Source organism: Chanodichthys erythropterus, chromosome 13, assembly GCF_024489055.1.
Source record: "Chanodichthys erythropterus isolate Z2021 chromosome 13, ASM2448905v1, whole genome shotgun sequence".
In the NCBI taxonomy this organism is placed as follows: Eukaryota; Metazoa; Chordata; class Actinopteri; order Cypriniformes; family Xenocyprididae; genus Chanodichthys; species Chanodichthys erythropterus.
Window position 1 is genome coordinate 15,535,620 of NC_090233.1, and position 16,066 is coordinate 15,551,685.

Consider the following 16,066-nt stretch of genomic DNA (forward strand, 5'->3'; position numbering starts at 1 on the left):
TGTGGGTCAAAACAAACTCCTCATGACTGAGGCTGTAACCCGTAGGCTCGAAGTAATTTTCTACTTGATGAGCTGAAATTGAGGACACTGCCAGGAACAGGCCAGAAAAAAACAGCAAAATAAATAAGAGTGAAATATGCAGAATTATGTTTAAAACATATTTACTTAAACTAATGTAATTATTTGAATTATACTAACTGAATCTATACATTAAGTTAAAATATAATGATAATATTATATATAATATAATATAATTTGGTGATCATGACACATGTTGGTGTATGAATTCAAACACTTTATGTTAGAGTTCAATTCTCACTTATTCTCAATTATCATGCATATTACTATATTGGCTGTACTTATAAAGCACATAGTAATGCCTTATTCTGCAAGACCATATTCTACATCCCATAATCTTAAACTTAACAACTACCTTGCTAACTATTAATAAGCATTTTGCATTTCAAGTCTTCTGAGGCCAAACAATTGCTTTATGTCATAGTTTGATAATGTAATTTCACCGCTGCAAGTACAGCTGATTTAAAAAGTTTCGGTAACACTTTATTTGAAGAATTTATGCACTATGCATTATAAGGTATTCATAATGTATGTTATAATGCATTAAAGCTTTTCATAAATAATTGTAACCAAAGTTAAAATGCATTATAATAGTTGCAGATTCCTGTTGCATCTGAAACTGGATGTTTGTCATGTTTTAATGCATTACAGTTTCTAAAGGTGAAACAATGAATAGATGAGTATTATAACTGTGGTAACAATTATTAATGAGAATATACATAATGTGCATGACAAGGCATCATTAATGAATTTAAAATACTTTTATAATGCATTATGCATCCAGTAAAGGCTTTAAGTAAAGTGTTACGAGATATTAATTTGAAATCATATTCTGAGTCATGTGTTGTTAGATAATAATCATATTAAATACTGTAAAATCTGAGATTAAATCAGCGCAGCTCTTACAGCGTCTTAAAGTCAATAAAGCTAGCCAGTATGTAACTATTATAAAAAAACAGACATTTTTTCCAGTTAAACAGAACAACCCTCATAAAATCCTCTTACTCTTAGCAAGCGATCTCACATTCCCCATGAAAACAGATGGAAGATACGGTTTATAGCCTCGTTTCTTTAGGCATCGTCTCTTCCGGTCCAACATGCCAAATATCCCCTCCTCAACTCCTTGTGGATTTCCAGGATCTGGCCATTAAACACACTGTCTGAGACTCATCAGCCGGTCCCTGGTGTAAACACTGGTCCTGAGCCGCCTCCACCAGGATGAGGATATATGGCATGACAAAAGAATTACAGCTACGAGGAAAGAGCGGATGAAGACAAGTAAACCAAATAAATAATCTTACAAATTAAAAAAATCGATATGCTAGGTATATATCCAAAAATATCCTTGTTAACCATAAATATAAGGAAAGCGTTGTCTTTCGAGACATGATGAAATTGCTTGTAATTTCTCCGTACTCCACTGCTAATCATCATCTTCTCCCAGGAAGGCATTCATTTACACACATTTCCTCCACATGCATGCGCAGACACACAGGATCATGTGCCCGTTCAGGATATTTATAGTCTCATTAAACACCAGACTCAGGCCTACACAAACTGCTGAGAGTTGACTGTCGTCGCTGGAGCGCTGACTTTATGGCTTTTGTTTCATATTTTCTGCAAAGCTGGAAGTGAGTTATGAGCCACTGCGTTAGTTGAGATTTTCATTTTTAATGAGCCGTCTGAGATACTTGGAGACGTGTATAAGACAAGAGAGTGCCTGCAAAAGTGACTATTAATAATTATTATAAATAATAATAGCGGAGTTAGTAATAACAAAAAAGCACATTTTGATATGACTTGGATTTAATAGTAAAATGGGGAAGATACTTTTCAATTCAATATAATCATTCAGGATGATGACCAATTGTGTGTGTGTGTGTGTGTGTGTGTGTGTGTGTGTGTGTGTGTGTGTGTGTGTGTGTGTGTGTGTGTGTGTGTGTGTGTATGTCTGTGTGTGTGCGTGTGTGTGTCTGTGTGTGTGTGTCTGTGTGAGTGTGTGTGTGTGTGTGTGTGTGTGTGTGTGTGTCTGTGTCTGTGTGTGTGTGTGTGTGTGTGTGTGTCTGTGTGTGTCTGTGTGTGTGTGTGTGTGTCTGTGTGTGTGTCTGTGTGTGTGTGTGTGTCTGTGTGTGTGTGTGTGTGTGTGTGTGTGTGTGTGTGTGTGTGTGTGTGTGTGTGTGTGTGTGTGTGTGTGTGTGTGTGTGTGTGTGTGTGTGTGTCTGTGTGTGTATGTCTGTGTGTGTGTGTGTGTGTGTGTGTGTGTGTGTGTGTGTGTGTCTGTGTGTGTGTGTGTGTGTGTGTGTGTCTGTGTGTGTGTCTGTGTCTGTGTCTGTGTCTGTGTGTGTATGTCTGTGTGTGTGTCTGTGTGTGTGTGTGTGTGTGTGTGTGTCTGTGTGTGTATGTCTGTGTGTGTGTCTGTGTGTGTGTGTGTGTGTGTGTGTGTGTGTCTGTGTCTGTGTGTGTCTGTGTGTGTGCGTGTGTGTGTCTGTGTGTGTGTGTCTGTGTGAGTGTGTGTGTGTGTGTGTGTGTGTGTGTGTGTCTGTGTCTGTGTGTGTGTGTGTGTGTGTGTGTGTGTGTGTGTGTGTGTGTGTGTCTGTGTGTGTGTCTGTGTGTGTGTGTGTGTGTGTGTGTGTGTGTCTGTGTGTGTGTGTGTGTGTGTGTGTGTGTGTGTCTGTGTGTGTGTGTGTGTGTGTGTGTGTGTGTGTGTGTGTGTGTGTGTGTGTGTGTGTGTGTGTCTGTGTCTGTGTCTGTGTGTGTGTGTGTGTGTGTGTGTGTGTGTGTGTGTGTGTGTGTCTGTGTGTGTGTGTCTGTGTGTGTGTGTGTGTGTGTGTGTGTCTGTGTGTGTGTGTGTCTGTGTGTGTGTGTGTGAGTGTGTGAGTGTGTGTGTGTGTGTGTGTGTGTGTGTGTGTGTGTGTGTGTGTGTGTGTGTGTGTGTGTGTGTGTGTGTGTGTGTGTGTGTGTGTGTGTGTGTGTGTGTGTGTGTGATTAATTTAACTCGCTAATCAGCTTTTCTATTTAAATTGTGTTTTTGACAATTAATTTGAAAACTTGAATAACCAATGGAAACCAAATCAGAATAGTAAAAGAGATCTATCTGAAAGGGAAATTTATTCTATGACTTTTATATGAACATTTATGAACATTTACTATAATTCCTGTATATTTAGTTGCCCAGATTTTTAATTTAATTTAAGATATGACATAATAGCAACTATTTACATAGAATGATTTCACTCAGCCTATAGATTTGAATGAAAAGTGAAGATTCACTTCAAAATGAACAATGCTTTTACTCCACCAATATATATATATATAAATTGATAATTAACAAATAGACACAAAAAAACTTTGATATTCAACATAATACAATGTTGTAGATCACTATTTTCTGGAGACATGAAATTAGATTAATTAACTTCAAAACTATTTATCTGGAGACAAGAAATTAGATTAATTAACCTTAAAACTGTCTAACTAACTGACTAAATCTCACAAATGTTGAACAGGCTGCAGCAGATCATGGCAATGGAGGATCTGACGGATGATCTAAGGATGGACATTACAAAAAGAAGCGGTCCAACAACTGATACTTGGGGTACACCGTGTGAGACAGAGGAGAAACATGATTTGTGTTGCTCGTCACAGGAATGATCCGTAAGTCAGTTCTTAGAGACCTTTCAGATTTTTGGCATCTCTGTGACCCTCAAAACACCCTGTTTACAGAGGATTCATTGCCTAACAGTCCATATATATATATATATATATATATATATATATATATCACTTTACGGAACCGCAACATAATTCATGGTTCAAGTTGTAACCCCACTGATGTTTTACCTGATGTAAGTGAGCAAATTAAATCAAAAGCATCTAATGGCACACAGTTCTCCTCCTCTGATATTTCCTAAAAATTTGATTGGTCACATGGCATCCCAAACTGTTGGTATCACTTGTCTGTGTTTGTATGTTCAAGACAGGCTGTCAGCAAGGATTTTTTTCAATGATCATTTGTGCAAGTTACATTGTTACGCCAGTCGGCAACAAGAAGCATTATGAGTGAGTCGTTGAATCCTTCACCTCATTCACTCACTTTGAATCAATCACACACACCTTTCGTTAGTAGCTACTAGAACAGAGACCTCCCATCCAGGGGCGGAGCCAGACATTATAAACATTCGGGGCTTAGCCCAAATCTATGTTTGTCCAAATACAATGTAATTTTCTATTAACAGCTTTACTGACATGAAAGGAGCTTTTGTTGTCGTATTTATTCAGAAAATGTACATTATTTGACACTGTAATTTGTAAAACTTTGTTGGATGTACCTCCTCTAGGGGGGTCCGGGGGCATCCCCCCCCCGGAGGAAAATTTTGTACATTTTAAGGTTAAATGCATCAATCTGGTGCACTCTGGAAACTCAAAATTAAGAGCTTCAACCCATGAACAGTGTGCAAATTCAACAAAGAAACAGCATTGACTTGTACCTGGACAGAGTTCAAACATCTTTTTTACAATACTTTTGTACGCATTTCTTTTTAAAAGACAAATCCTTGAGCTTTTATTTTGATCACCAGATCACCAGCTGATCGCGTGCGCAAATGTGTGCGCACATTTGCGCATGCGATCAGCTGGTGATATATAAATATACAGTCTGTCTGTGCTGCGTGTTTTAAAGAGAATTCTCTTTAAAACACGCAGCACAGACAGACTGTATATTTAATCGCTGTCTTTTGCTGTTTTATAAAGGCACAAAGCCATATCACACTTTTGATTTTTAGCTCGTTGGCAAACGTAGTAGGCTATGTTTTACATTTTCAGTTCATTATGAAATGGTGGCGGCAGTAGAGGGTCATTAATGGGAAACACTGAATGAATGTATAGCTGATAAATGTGCTGAAGTTGTCATATCGGTTGTTATATTACAAAAACCCTTCCACCGGACCGAAAGAGATTCTCGAGGCCTGCCGCTGCTCTGAGTGAGTGACAGGAGGCGTGGCTCTGTACAACTGCGGTGTGCGTGAACTCGCGTTGGAGAGGAGAAGCCGCCTTTCCACTGCACACGACAAACGACAGCCGTTGGACCGGAAGTCATTAATTTCCAATGGAGAGTAGTACGGGGGCTGCGTGGAGTTCCGATCATATGCGAATGCGGAAATTTCGGATCCGATTTGAGCTTCGGATGCGTTGAAATATTTGAACTTCTGAGGCTAGACCGTATGCGACTGGCCGACCGGATATGTTGTATTCTAATCAAAACTATGAGCGCGAAGTTAATAATTACCATTATTTTAACACTTTAATGTTATTCTGTAAACACTATTTCTTTCAAATGGTGGTTATTATGATTAAATCAATTTTTTACGTATTAGCTCTATAAAATCTACTAGTATGTTTTTTTATTTTAGATTTATTGAGGGTCATTTGCTTTGTATGGATATATTCATACATGCATTAACATTACAATCATTAAAATCGTTCAGTTTACCATGGTGGTTGCTGGGTTGGAATAAGCCGAGGGTAACGGTTGCTTCACTACCAATTTCAAAGTTCCGTGCGACTGCCGCTAGGGGGCGAAACGCGACAATCGGATGCGAATGTCGTGTGCAGTGGAAAGGTGGCTAGAGAAAGCGCTGCAGGTGTATGGTCGGATAGCCCATAGGCTACTGACAGCAAAGAAATCTATTCTATAGGCTAGATTATTTTTAAGGTCTATTTTTACAGGCTGTATGCAGTATATGCAAAGCCAATGAAATAAAGCAACTTATGATTTCAGAGGTTTACATAGGCTATTGTCCAGTTTCATATTTGCTCAGTGACAGTCATTACATTCGGGGCTTGACTCAAAACATTCGGGGCTGAAGGCCCGGCAAAATCGGCTGGCGCCGCCCCTGCTCCCATCATGCACTCTTCCTATCATCCAGAGGTGTCCGTTTCATGTCCCCCTGTCCCTGAGATTTTTTTTCTTTTTTCAATTAATCAAAATCAGCATCAAAACATTTGTCGAGAGCACCATTTTAAAATTTTTCTGAGAACTTTTGTGTAGCATTAATGTCACTATTGACTAAAAACCATCTCTAAAGGACTTCATATAGTAGCCCTCTGTGGCAGTATCATGTAATGCCAATGTACATTAATATATACCTGCCATGGCAATGAATGATACTCCTTTTGCATTGTAAACACTATAGAATGGATTGCAGGTTTGTTTTAGTCAACTGTAGCTAGAAATTCACTTTAACCACAGTTATCTTTCTGTTCTCAGTATTGTGCTACAGTTTTAAAGAGTGTGAAAGCACTCCAAACGATTCAACTGATGAGTAAACTGTCCAAATGATTCTTATCCAGACCATTTTGCTAATCCGTTTGACCAAAAAAAATTCTCTCTTGACCCTTGACCTATGATCAGTTTGCACCTGCTGCATGTGTGCAACCTTATGTGGCTCATAAAAAGCCTTAAAAAAGGTGAAAATAATAAAAAGGCATGACAGAAAAAATAAGAGATGATGAGGAGATGAAAGCTAGAGAAACATCAACCTGTACAGTGGCTTTCATGAGGTCTTAAGTGATGTATAAGGTGTGTAGGGTGTAGAAAAGCTAGATATGGTATATACACTATATTGCCAAAAGTTTTGGAACGCCTGCCTTTATGTGCACGTGAACTTTAATGACATCCCATTCTTAATCCATATGGTTTAATATGGAGTTGGCCCACCCTTTGCAGCTATAACAGCTTCAACTCTTCTGGGAAGGCTTTCCACAAGGTTTAGGAGTGTGTTTATGGTAATTTTTAACCATTCTTCTAGAAGCACATTTGTGAGGTCAGGCAGTGATGTTGGCGAGAAGGCCTGGCTCACAGTCTCCGCTCTAATTCATCCTAAAGGTGGTCTGTCGGGTTGAGGTCAGGACTCCGTGCAGGCCAGTCAAGTTCCTCCACACCAAACGCACTCATCCATGTCTTTATGGACCTTGCTTTGTTCACTGGTGCGCAGTCATGTTGGAACAGGAACATCCCCAAACTGTTCCCACAAAGTTGGAAGCATGAAATTGTCCAAAATATCTTGGTATGCTGAAGCATTAAGAGTTCCTTTCGCTGGAACTAAGGGTTCAAGCCCAACCCCTGAAAAACAACCCCACACCATAATCCCCCTCCACCAAACTTTACACTCGGCACAATGCAGTCAGGCAAGTACCGTTCTCCTGACAACTGCCAAACCCAGACTCGTCCATCGGATTGCCAGACAGAGAAGCGTGATTGGTCACTCCAGAGGACACGTCTCCACGTCTCTAGAGTCCAGTGACGGCGTGCTTTACACCACTGCATCCCACGCTTTGCATTGCACTTGGTGATGTAAGGCTTGGATGCAGCTGCTCGCCATGGAAACCCATTCCATGAAGCTCTCTACGCACTGTTCTTGAGCTAATCTGAAGGCCACATGAAGTTTGGAGGTCTGTAGCTCTTGACTCTGGCGACTTCTGCGCACTGTGAGCCTCAGCATGCGCTGACCCCGCTCTGTGATTTTACATGGCCGACCACTTCATGCCTGAGCTGCTGTTGTTCCCAATTGCTTCCACTTTGTTATGATTCCACTAACAGTTGACCGTGGAATATTTAGTAGTGAGGAAATTTCACAAATGGACATATTGCACAGGTGGCAACCTATCACAGTACCACGCTTGAATTCACTGAGCTCCTGAGAGCGACCCACTCTTTCACAAATGTTTGTAGAAGCAGTCTGCATGTCCAAGTGCTTGATTTATACACCTGTGGCCATGGAAGTGATTGGAACACCTGAATTCAATGAGTTGGAGGAGTGTCCCAATACTTTTGGCAATATAATGTACTTGTTTATATTTAAATAGGGTCAACAGAAATCACACTTGCTTACACAAATAGAAACAGAGCTCAGTCTACCATGTATTCACGGGCATGCACATAAATGTGTTCTTAAAATAGATAACATCTTCAAACACTCTTCAATCTGGTTAAAGAGCAAAAATAAATCGTCAGAACACCACTTAGTGGACAAAACAGAGAGCACAGCCTGATTCTGAGCCATATCCACAAATATCAAGGATCAAATTACATATGGAAGGATGAAAATATCAGCAGGATTTGAAAGTTGAAGTGTAGACACATTATTACAAATTAATTTAACTGTATTAATTATATCACTCTAGCAGACACAATGACTGTGAGACTTTTGATTTTCACTTGGCATATGGTGAAACGAAAAAAAAAACATCCTATAGACTTACATTGATCAGAATATCATAGGTTTGGAAAGATGTGAGGATGATGTAAATGTAAATGAACACAGAATGTTTGGATGAACTATTCCTTTCAGACGTTTCATGTCTTTGTCTTGTGCTGTGCTTGTGTTTTTCTAAAGAAAGTGAGTGGTGCTTATCTGACCGGAGTAATGATGCTGAAAATTCAGCTTTGCATCACAGGAATAAATCACATTCTAAAATATAATAAAATAGAAAACTGTTCATTCCCATTTTGTAATAATATTTCACAATATTTCTGTTTTTACTATTTTTGTTCAAATTCTGTTCAAATCTATGCATTTTGGCCGATCATTGACGACGTTTTGAGGGCCTGAAAATGTAAACTTTTGAATCAATACCGTTATTGTCTCTGTGTAAACTACAAAAACGTGAAAACGGTGACGTCATGCCCACTACCTGTTCAGTCTATAGGTGTGTAGAGTTTCTTTACAAAGTGGTATTGCCATCTACTGGTCTGACAGCAGACTACAGCATTTTTAGTCTTTTTCGTGGATTCGTGTGAACGGGGATCGTTTTGAAAATGTTGAGGAAACACAAAAGGAAAAACATTTCCATTTTTACTACACCGTTGATGTGTAAAGATACCCAAGTCTTGGGAATTTCATGCCAGTTTCATTCTCCATCTAAAAAATCGTAGGTCTCACCAAATAGATATGTAATTGTAATGGATGTAGGTCGGAGAGAGCTGTGTGTGTAAACGGTCACCGTGATTTTGCCAAGTAAGACATGTTCCTGGATCAACATATTTTGTTGATCCTGGAACAACATTCCAGTCTGAAAATTTAGTCTTAACCCTATTCCTACCCCTAAAGCTAATCCTACCCATAACTTATCCCTAAAATCAGAGGGGAAAGATAGGTGAATAACATTGATGTAGAAGCACCTAACCCCGGTCCCTCAAATCTGATTGGTTGATTGGAATGTTGTTCCAGGATCAACAAAGATGTAGATCCAGGAACATGTCTTACTTGGCAAAACCTCACTCCCCTGATCTCAAGAAGCGCTCTAGCGACTGATGCGAGAGACTGTGGTCTTTAGCCTCCTTGTTAAAGGGCCCGACTTCCATGCCAGCAGACCCGGGTTTGAGTCCCACTTAGAGCAGGCGGTTCGAACAGGTAATATAATGTCATCTGTCTTGAAAAAAAGTTGGTGCAAATCCCAAACGTTGAGTATGATGTTTGTAATAGTGATGCTTGCTTTGGGCCCACTAATATATCAGCCAAAGCAGCCAGCATGACAAAGGGAAATTATTAATAAACTGTTTGTGCAGACTCATTTAATGAGATTGTCAGAGTAAGAACAAGAAGGACTTACTTTTCTTCCGGAGAACAGCATACACAGCTGGTGCATGGACCCTCCGTTCTTAGTCAGCTCTTTCTTCAGGGTTTTGGGTGACGGAAGCGTCCAGCCGCCCTTGTGTGTCCCTGACCCCTCCATGCAGTTGATGGCATTATCAGATGTGAAGCAGGATGTGCGGGGGTCCTGGAGAAGACTGCCCTCGCTGTGTGTGCGTCTGCGCAGTGAATTCTGCACGCTGAGTCCACCCGGGTGCTTTTCGCAAGAAGAGGCCTCTACCATGCTCCTCCGTTTACTGTCACTGCGTTCCAGGTAGTTATCGTCACTGTCTTCCTCTTCCTCCTCATCATCCTCCTCATCCTCCTCGTACTCTTCATCGGTGCCGGGAGTGGAGAGGGCGTCCGCACTGAAGGAGCGATCTAATCGCAGCTCGGGGATGACAAACGATGAAGAAGATGATGAAGGAGGAGCGTTGGTGTCCACCGCCTCTGAAGCATTGTCCTCATCAACGAGCAGCTGTTTGTCATCTTCACAGTCTCTGGGATGTGCATGTAAGAAATCATGCTCTTCTTTCTCCTCTGAGCTCCTCATCTCCTCCTCTTTCTCTTTGCCTTCATCCTCCCTCCATATCTCGTTCACGCTGCTCTCCGTGCTTTTCTCATCTTCTCCTTCAGTAGAAGGCGGAGGTGTTGGTGGAACCAGGTGGCAGTTCTCCTCCAGAGAGGTGCACACATCCTCCAGCAGGGCGAGACTCCTGGACTGAGGGCTGCTCGCAGTGGTGGCCGACGCGTCGGACAGGTTTCCCAGGGATTGGTCATCCTCAGAGGTCATTCTCCGGCCCCTGGGGTCACATGGCTCATCCTGCTTGGGTTCCAGCATCTGACAACAGAAGAACACAGTGTTGCAACACCGTCTCATTACCAAATCTAAGAGATATGCAATATTACAATCGGTGTGTCCCAGTTCTCATTCTTATGCGCTAATTTTGTGTGAATAGAGTGTTCACACTGAAAACTGTACAAAGAACAAGTGTATTTTAAATACTCAGATGATGCACTCATTGGAACATTGGACACTTCATGCACTGACGTCAAGTCAGTCAGTCAAGTCACCTTCATTTATATAGCGCTTTTTACAATGCAGATTGTGTCAAAGCAGCTTTACAGTGATAATTGGTATATAATTTTTCATTTTAAAGAATATTGTCAATGCAGGCAGATCAAAAGCACTGTTGAATAAATGTCAAGTCAAATTAAATTAAATTAGGGCTGCACGATTAATCGTATTTTATCACGATAACGATATCTGCTTCTCTCGATTGATTTTAAATAATCGTCACGATATTGGCCCGCTCTATGAAAATGAAAATAATTTGGAAATATTGGAAGTAATATTAGGAATTTCGCTGTTTTATCTTTTGAAGTTCCTAAAGGTTTTACCAGTTTTCATAATGTTGATCAGCTACAAATGATTGTTCTTTGCTTTACGAATTTGCCGGGCAATTTGAATCTGGTTTGTCTTATTGCAAACGAATTGTGTTGCTTTAAAATCTAATGTGAATACATATTACAAAGCGCTCACCAAAACCATGTTTTGTATTGACGTCTAGCCCGACCCTAAACCTACACTTTATTGTTAAAAAAAAACAAATGCATTTGCTGAAACCACCTTGCCATTTTAACTTGCTTCTTCAAGTCTTTGATCTCTTTTATCATGATTCATGTTTCATGGGACTCTTACCCAAGCAAGTTCAACGATGTACCAGATAAACTAATGAGCAAATTTGGAACACATATGGAGCTGCTTGTGTGATGCAAACATCAAAATGTATAAATTCACAAAGCATTTTATTGTATATTCATGGGTTTGGATGGCATAGTTGCACATCAACCTCTACAGTGGACCCTAGTGCATCATCCTATACACTGCCACCAAGTGGCAAGCAATTTTTTTTCCCCCTCTAAACCAAGTTGCTCTGGAATATCCATCCATTCCTTCTATCCTAAAAGACTCTTACAGGTTTAAAAATATGTATGTATATATAGTGCATCAAACAATGTCTGTGATAAATCATATCACATTTAAATGTTCCAAGTATTGATTTTAGATTGGGAGAAAATTCTGATTAATCATCTGTCATCTGTCCACATCATGCATCACTAGCTATATTTCAGATACAATTCCTACTATTACTGTGACTGTTGTTTTTGAAAATATCTGCAGTCACTGTTTTTACTGTAAATAAATGTATTTGTGTTATTAGAATGTAATTTGCATTAATATCAAAAAAGTAATGTGATTACATAATGCATGTTTCTTGCAATGCGCTACTTTATTCCTTACATGAAAAAGTAATTGATTATGTAATGCATTACTTGTAACATCAAAAAAGTAATCTGATTACATAATTCATGTTACTTGTAATGCATTTGTTTACTCGTTAGATCATAAAGTAATCTGAAGATATGCAAAGTTCAACTTCTATGAAGTTCAATTTTGCAATATTTCTCATTTATGTTTTTTGTATATATTTTACCACATGATTTTATATAATTTTATTGGTTTGTTAAATACACACAATATTGCTGTGTTATTACTGTATTGTGTTTAATACAGTATCTCTTCAGTCTTCAGTATCTCTAACCATAAACACACACTGTTCACTCAAGTGGACATCTGGAAATCTCTCTGAAAAAAAGGTTAAAAAAAATTACATTTCAAATCTTATTTTTTCATGCCCTCAGAGCAATAAAATCACACAAGAAAAACAATCCTGACTGAGGTTGTCACTGCAACTGTGCGTTAAAAAGTGATGCCAAGAGGTCCTGACCAAGCGTCCGTATGTGACATGTTAGGAGTGAGAATGTGTTGAAACTACCCTGGACGAATGGGCAGTCCATCATATATAAAATATAAATATAAATATGCATATTTTCGATCCTGGTCCTGAGAACTCACATCACTGCATATTTTGTCACACATTTTGTCACGATAAAAAAAAAAAAAAATGCAGAAATATTTTAAAAACAAAACAAAAAAAAGTGAGTGAATTCAAACACTGAAGGGTCAGAATTATGGTTGTATGGTTGAAAAGAATCATCTACAGCTGTACATGTTGGTCAATGCATATAAGAAAAAGAGGTGTGAAAATATAATATCAGCAATAACAGACATTCACATTCAGATGGGATTAGATTTTCCTTGAGGAGAAAGTTGAAAAACAAAAAGTAATTTGCTCTGGAATGTGTGCAGAGGTTGTGTTAGAAAAATACAGACTTGGCAGATACGGGACAGAATTACAATCGCAACATACTGCGAAAAAATGCGTTAATTTCTTTCAGGAAATCTAGTCCCGTCTGAATAGAGCTTATTTTCTGTCTTTGTCTTTGTTTCCGGTTCCACAGATGCTGGGTGTGATCTGTTGTAGAAATGTAGACAATGTAGAAACGCAGTGTCATTCATATCAAATCAGCTGTAAAAATACAGAAAATGAGTGTGTTAACTGAATTAACAAAGCAGATAATCGTTCGTAGACATATTTGGAGTATATTCATTCCACCTCACTTCAGGGCAAGCCGTAATATCGTGCAAAGCTGAAAAGAAGAATCTATAAAGCATTATTTAAAATGCATTTAAAATGTTAAAATGTGTCCTCTTTGGGAATGAAACGCACGACCAGAAGACAGACAGAGAGATACTGGAAGCCATTTAATGTGTTTCACAAAACTCAGCTCCTGCTGCTTATCACTCACTCCAACAGAGAGTTTCTCTAAGCTGCTGAGAAATAAACTCCTCTGGTGCCTCTTTTCCTGCAACAGAAAACAAGCTCAGCTGATGCAGCCAAAAGCAGAAGTCATAAGATGGAATTCATAGAACCGCTGCTCACATGATGAACGGCATATTAGCTCTCTCCCATCCATAACTGGAGCTCCGCTAAGAATGAGCCTCTTATCTCGCCTGTGGTATTTTTAGGTTGTGTAAAAGGTTACTACTGAACAGAGCGACACGGAGGAAATTAGGGCACAAGAACCGAAGACAGATGATTTCCCTTAAACTCTCTTTTCTGCTCCGTTATCCGTGACGGGATGGTTCAGTCAGTGTTCGCCGAGTCCCACGTGGATCGCTCTCCCATCGTGACGCAGAAGAGGAAAATAGAATAGTTGCGTAATGTGAAAGAAGTGAAAAAAAGTGTTTGGGGGAGAAAAAGAAGTGTATACAATAAGAGAGTGACATGAACTACAGCTTTGAGAGAAACAGACTATACAAAGACAGATATTAGATATTTTTTGCCTGTGAAATGAGAAATGGTGATGTGATGCTTGCTTTGGCAAACACCACTAATTATTTAATCAATAAGGGTGCAGTATTGCTTTATTCTAGCTGCTTGTACAACCTTTTTAGTCGCTCCCAGGAAATCATCTCATCTATTATTCATTCAAAGCATTAAGCTGATGACTGGAAAACATATTTTGAACAGAGATAACTTTTATATGCAGAAAGTGCCTGTGAACATGAACATCAAAGACTTTAGATGGTGCACTCATATCATACCTAGCCTAAAAAATAAGATTTTAATGCTATTTGAGCATAAGAAACAACAGGACGGATCATATCAGATTTGGTTGCTGGTTTGAAATACGTCATTTAAATGTGAGTTCAGCAAGCAGTTTTCGAGATTTCATGATGGGACCTGGTCCTCAATGCCCGAAATTCTGCGTCTCAGATATGTGAACAGACTCTCCTTGAAAGGGACTTTGATGAACACTTATATCTGCATGTGAAACCAGAACCGTTCTTAATGCAGGTGATGATGTGGAAGTCAGGAATGACGTGTTTTTATTGCGCACATCAACACAAACTGTTTCTGCGGATATAGTTCTCTCTGTCAGATCAACCGCTGCAATGAACCCTTTTCACAGACTGTGGTGCATTTCCACAGTTACTAACATTGTAAATACAGCAAAGATTTTTATGTTTATATTAAACTTTGTGTTGTCTTACCTTGGCATAAAATGACAGAAAACTGGTTGCATGAGTGTTTCTAATACAAACGGCCGAGGGAGTGACAGCAAATTTGACATCTTTCTCTCTTCTCACCACCGTAATCAATCTCTAGATATTTTTTCTCTCTCTTTTGGAAAGTCATAGGCCATTTGGGAATAGCCGTCACAGCTGGTGGCGGAAAAATGGTGATGACAAGTGGAGGAAAACAGGTGAGATCCAAGGAATAAGAGGGAAAAAATGTCTTCATTTTTATAGAACAACATCATCAAAGACGGTCTTTGAAGATAAACGCTGACATTTATGGTTGTAAGCCATTAAACAGACAGACTGGACTGATGAATCCTGGGATAATTAGTCAACTATTAAAGCATGAATTTGATGTAAACAATAGATATACGTAGTGTTTACGAATGCAGTTCACGGGGGAATGATTTATTAGCCCTACAGTTACAGCTTATAATAAAACACTTCACATATAACATTTGAATCTCACAATTCTGACTCTTTCTCACAATTGTGAGATTTTATCTTCCGATTGTGAATTTTATTATTGGCAACTATTTTTTAAGATTATATCACAAAAGAAAAAATGTCAGAATTCCGACTTCACCATGAACCACATTTCCAGGGTTCTCAGCGGAAGCAACCGTTTGAAGCAAGCTACTTAAAGTAAACGTTGAATCGGCCAGAGCAACTCAAGCATTAGCCAAGCGTTTGTATCCGCGTGGTTCTGGCTTCAGGAACCGGTCTGGTGTTGAGCTGTGATGTCAAAAGTGTGTAGAGTTAGTGTTCACACAAGAGTCAAAGCCACTGTCGAATGAGCCGGAAAGAGCTACAGCACGATTTTACTCCACACAACCAGCACCAGGAGCAATTCGAGGAGTTTAATATTAGTGGACTCAACCCCAAATGAAAAAAATTATTTTATTTAATAATTTAATATATTGTTTGTATACTAGGGTAGGCATTCTACACTACATATGAAGTCAATCCCTGAATATTGTAAATAAACAGCTAATTAAGAGTATAGACAAACTTTTATATTACTGTAATTGTCTAGATTAAAAAAATTTAATATTTTTTCAACACATGTTATGTTTTAAATACTATTAATTTTAATCTGTGCAGTAAAATTAACTAAATTAGCTCCGATCTAAATTTATCATTTTCATTCATGGAGATAAGATGGAAAATGGAAGATTTCTGTCACCTGGTGGAAAACAAACACTTTTAACATGAAAATGACATGAAATTATCACTATAACCAGTAGATGGCGGCAGAGGACCACTCATTAGCTCATTTGCCAGTTCCAATCCCTTTTATAGTTCTTTTCGCTTGTTTTGCTTTTGGATTTATTCAAAAATGAATATTCTAACAAATTTAAAACTTTTT

The 16,066-nt window shown here is 39.0% G+C and overlaps 1 protein-coding gene across 4 annotated transcripts in view; it reads right to left on the reverse strand.

Moving 5' to 3' along the window:
- Positions 1–16,066, reverse strand: part of rgs3a (regulator of G protein signaling 3a) — a 90,442-nt gene that overhangs the window by 43,079 nt on the left and 31,297 nt on the right. For all 4 annotated transcript variants that reach the window (XM_067405732.1, XM_067405733.1, XM_067405730.1 and 1 more), the window contains one exon: positions 9,688–10,548. In XM_067405732.1, coding sequence (XP_067261833.1) covers positions 9,688–10,548 — 861 coding nt within the window. The remainder of the gene's footprint in view (positions 1–9,687; positions 10,549–16,066) is intronic.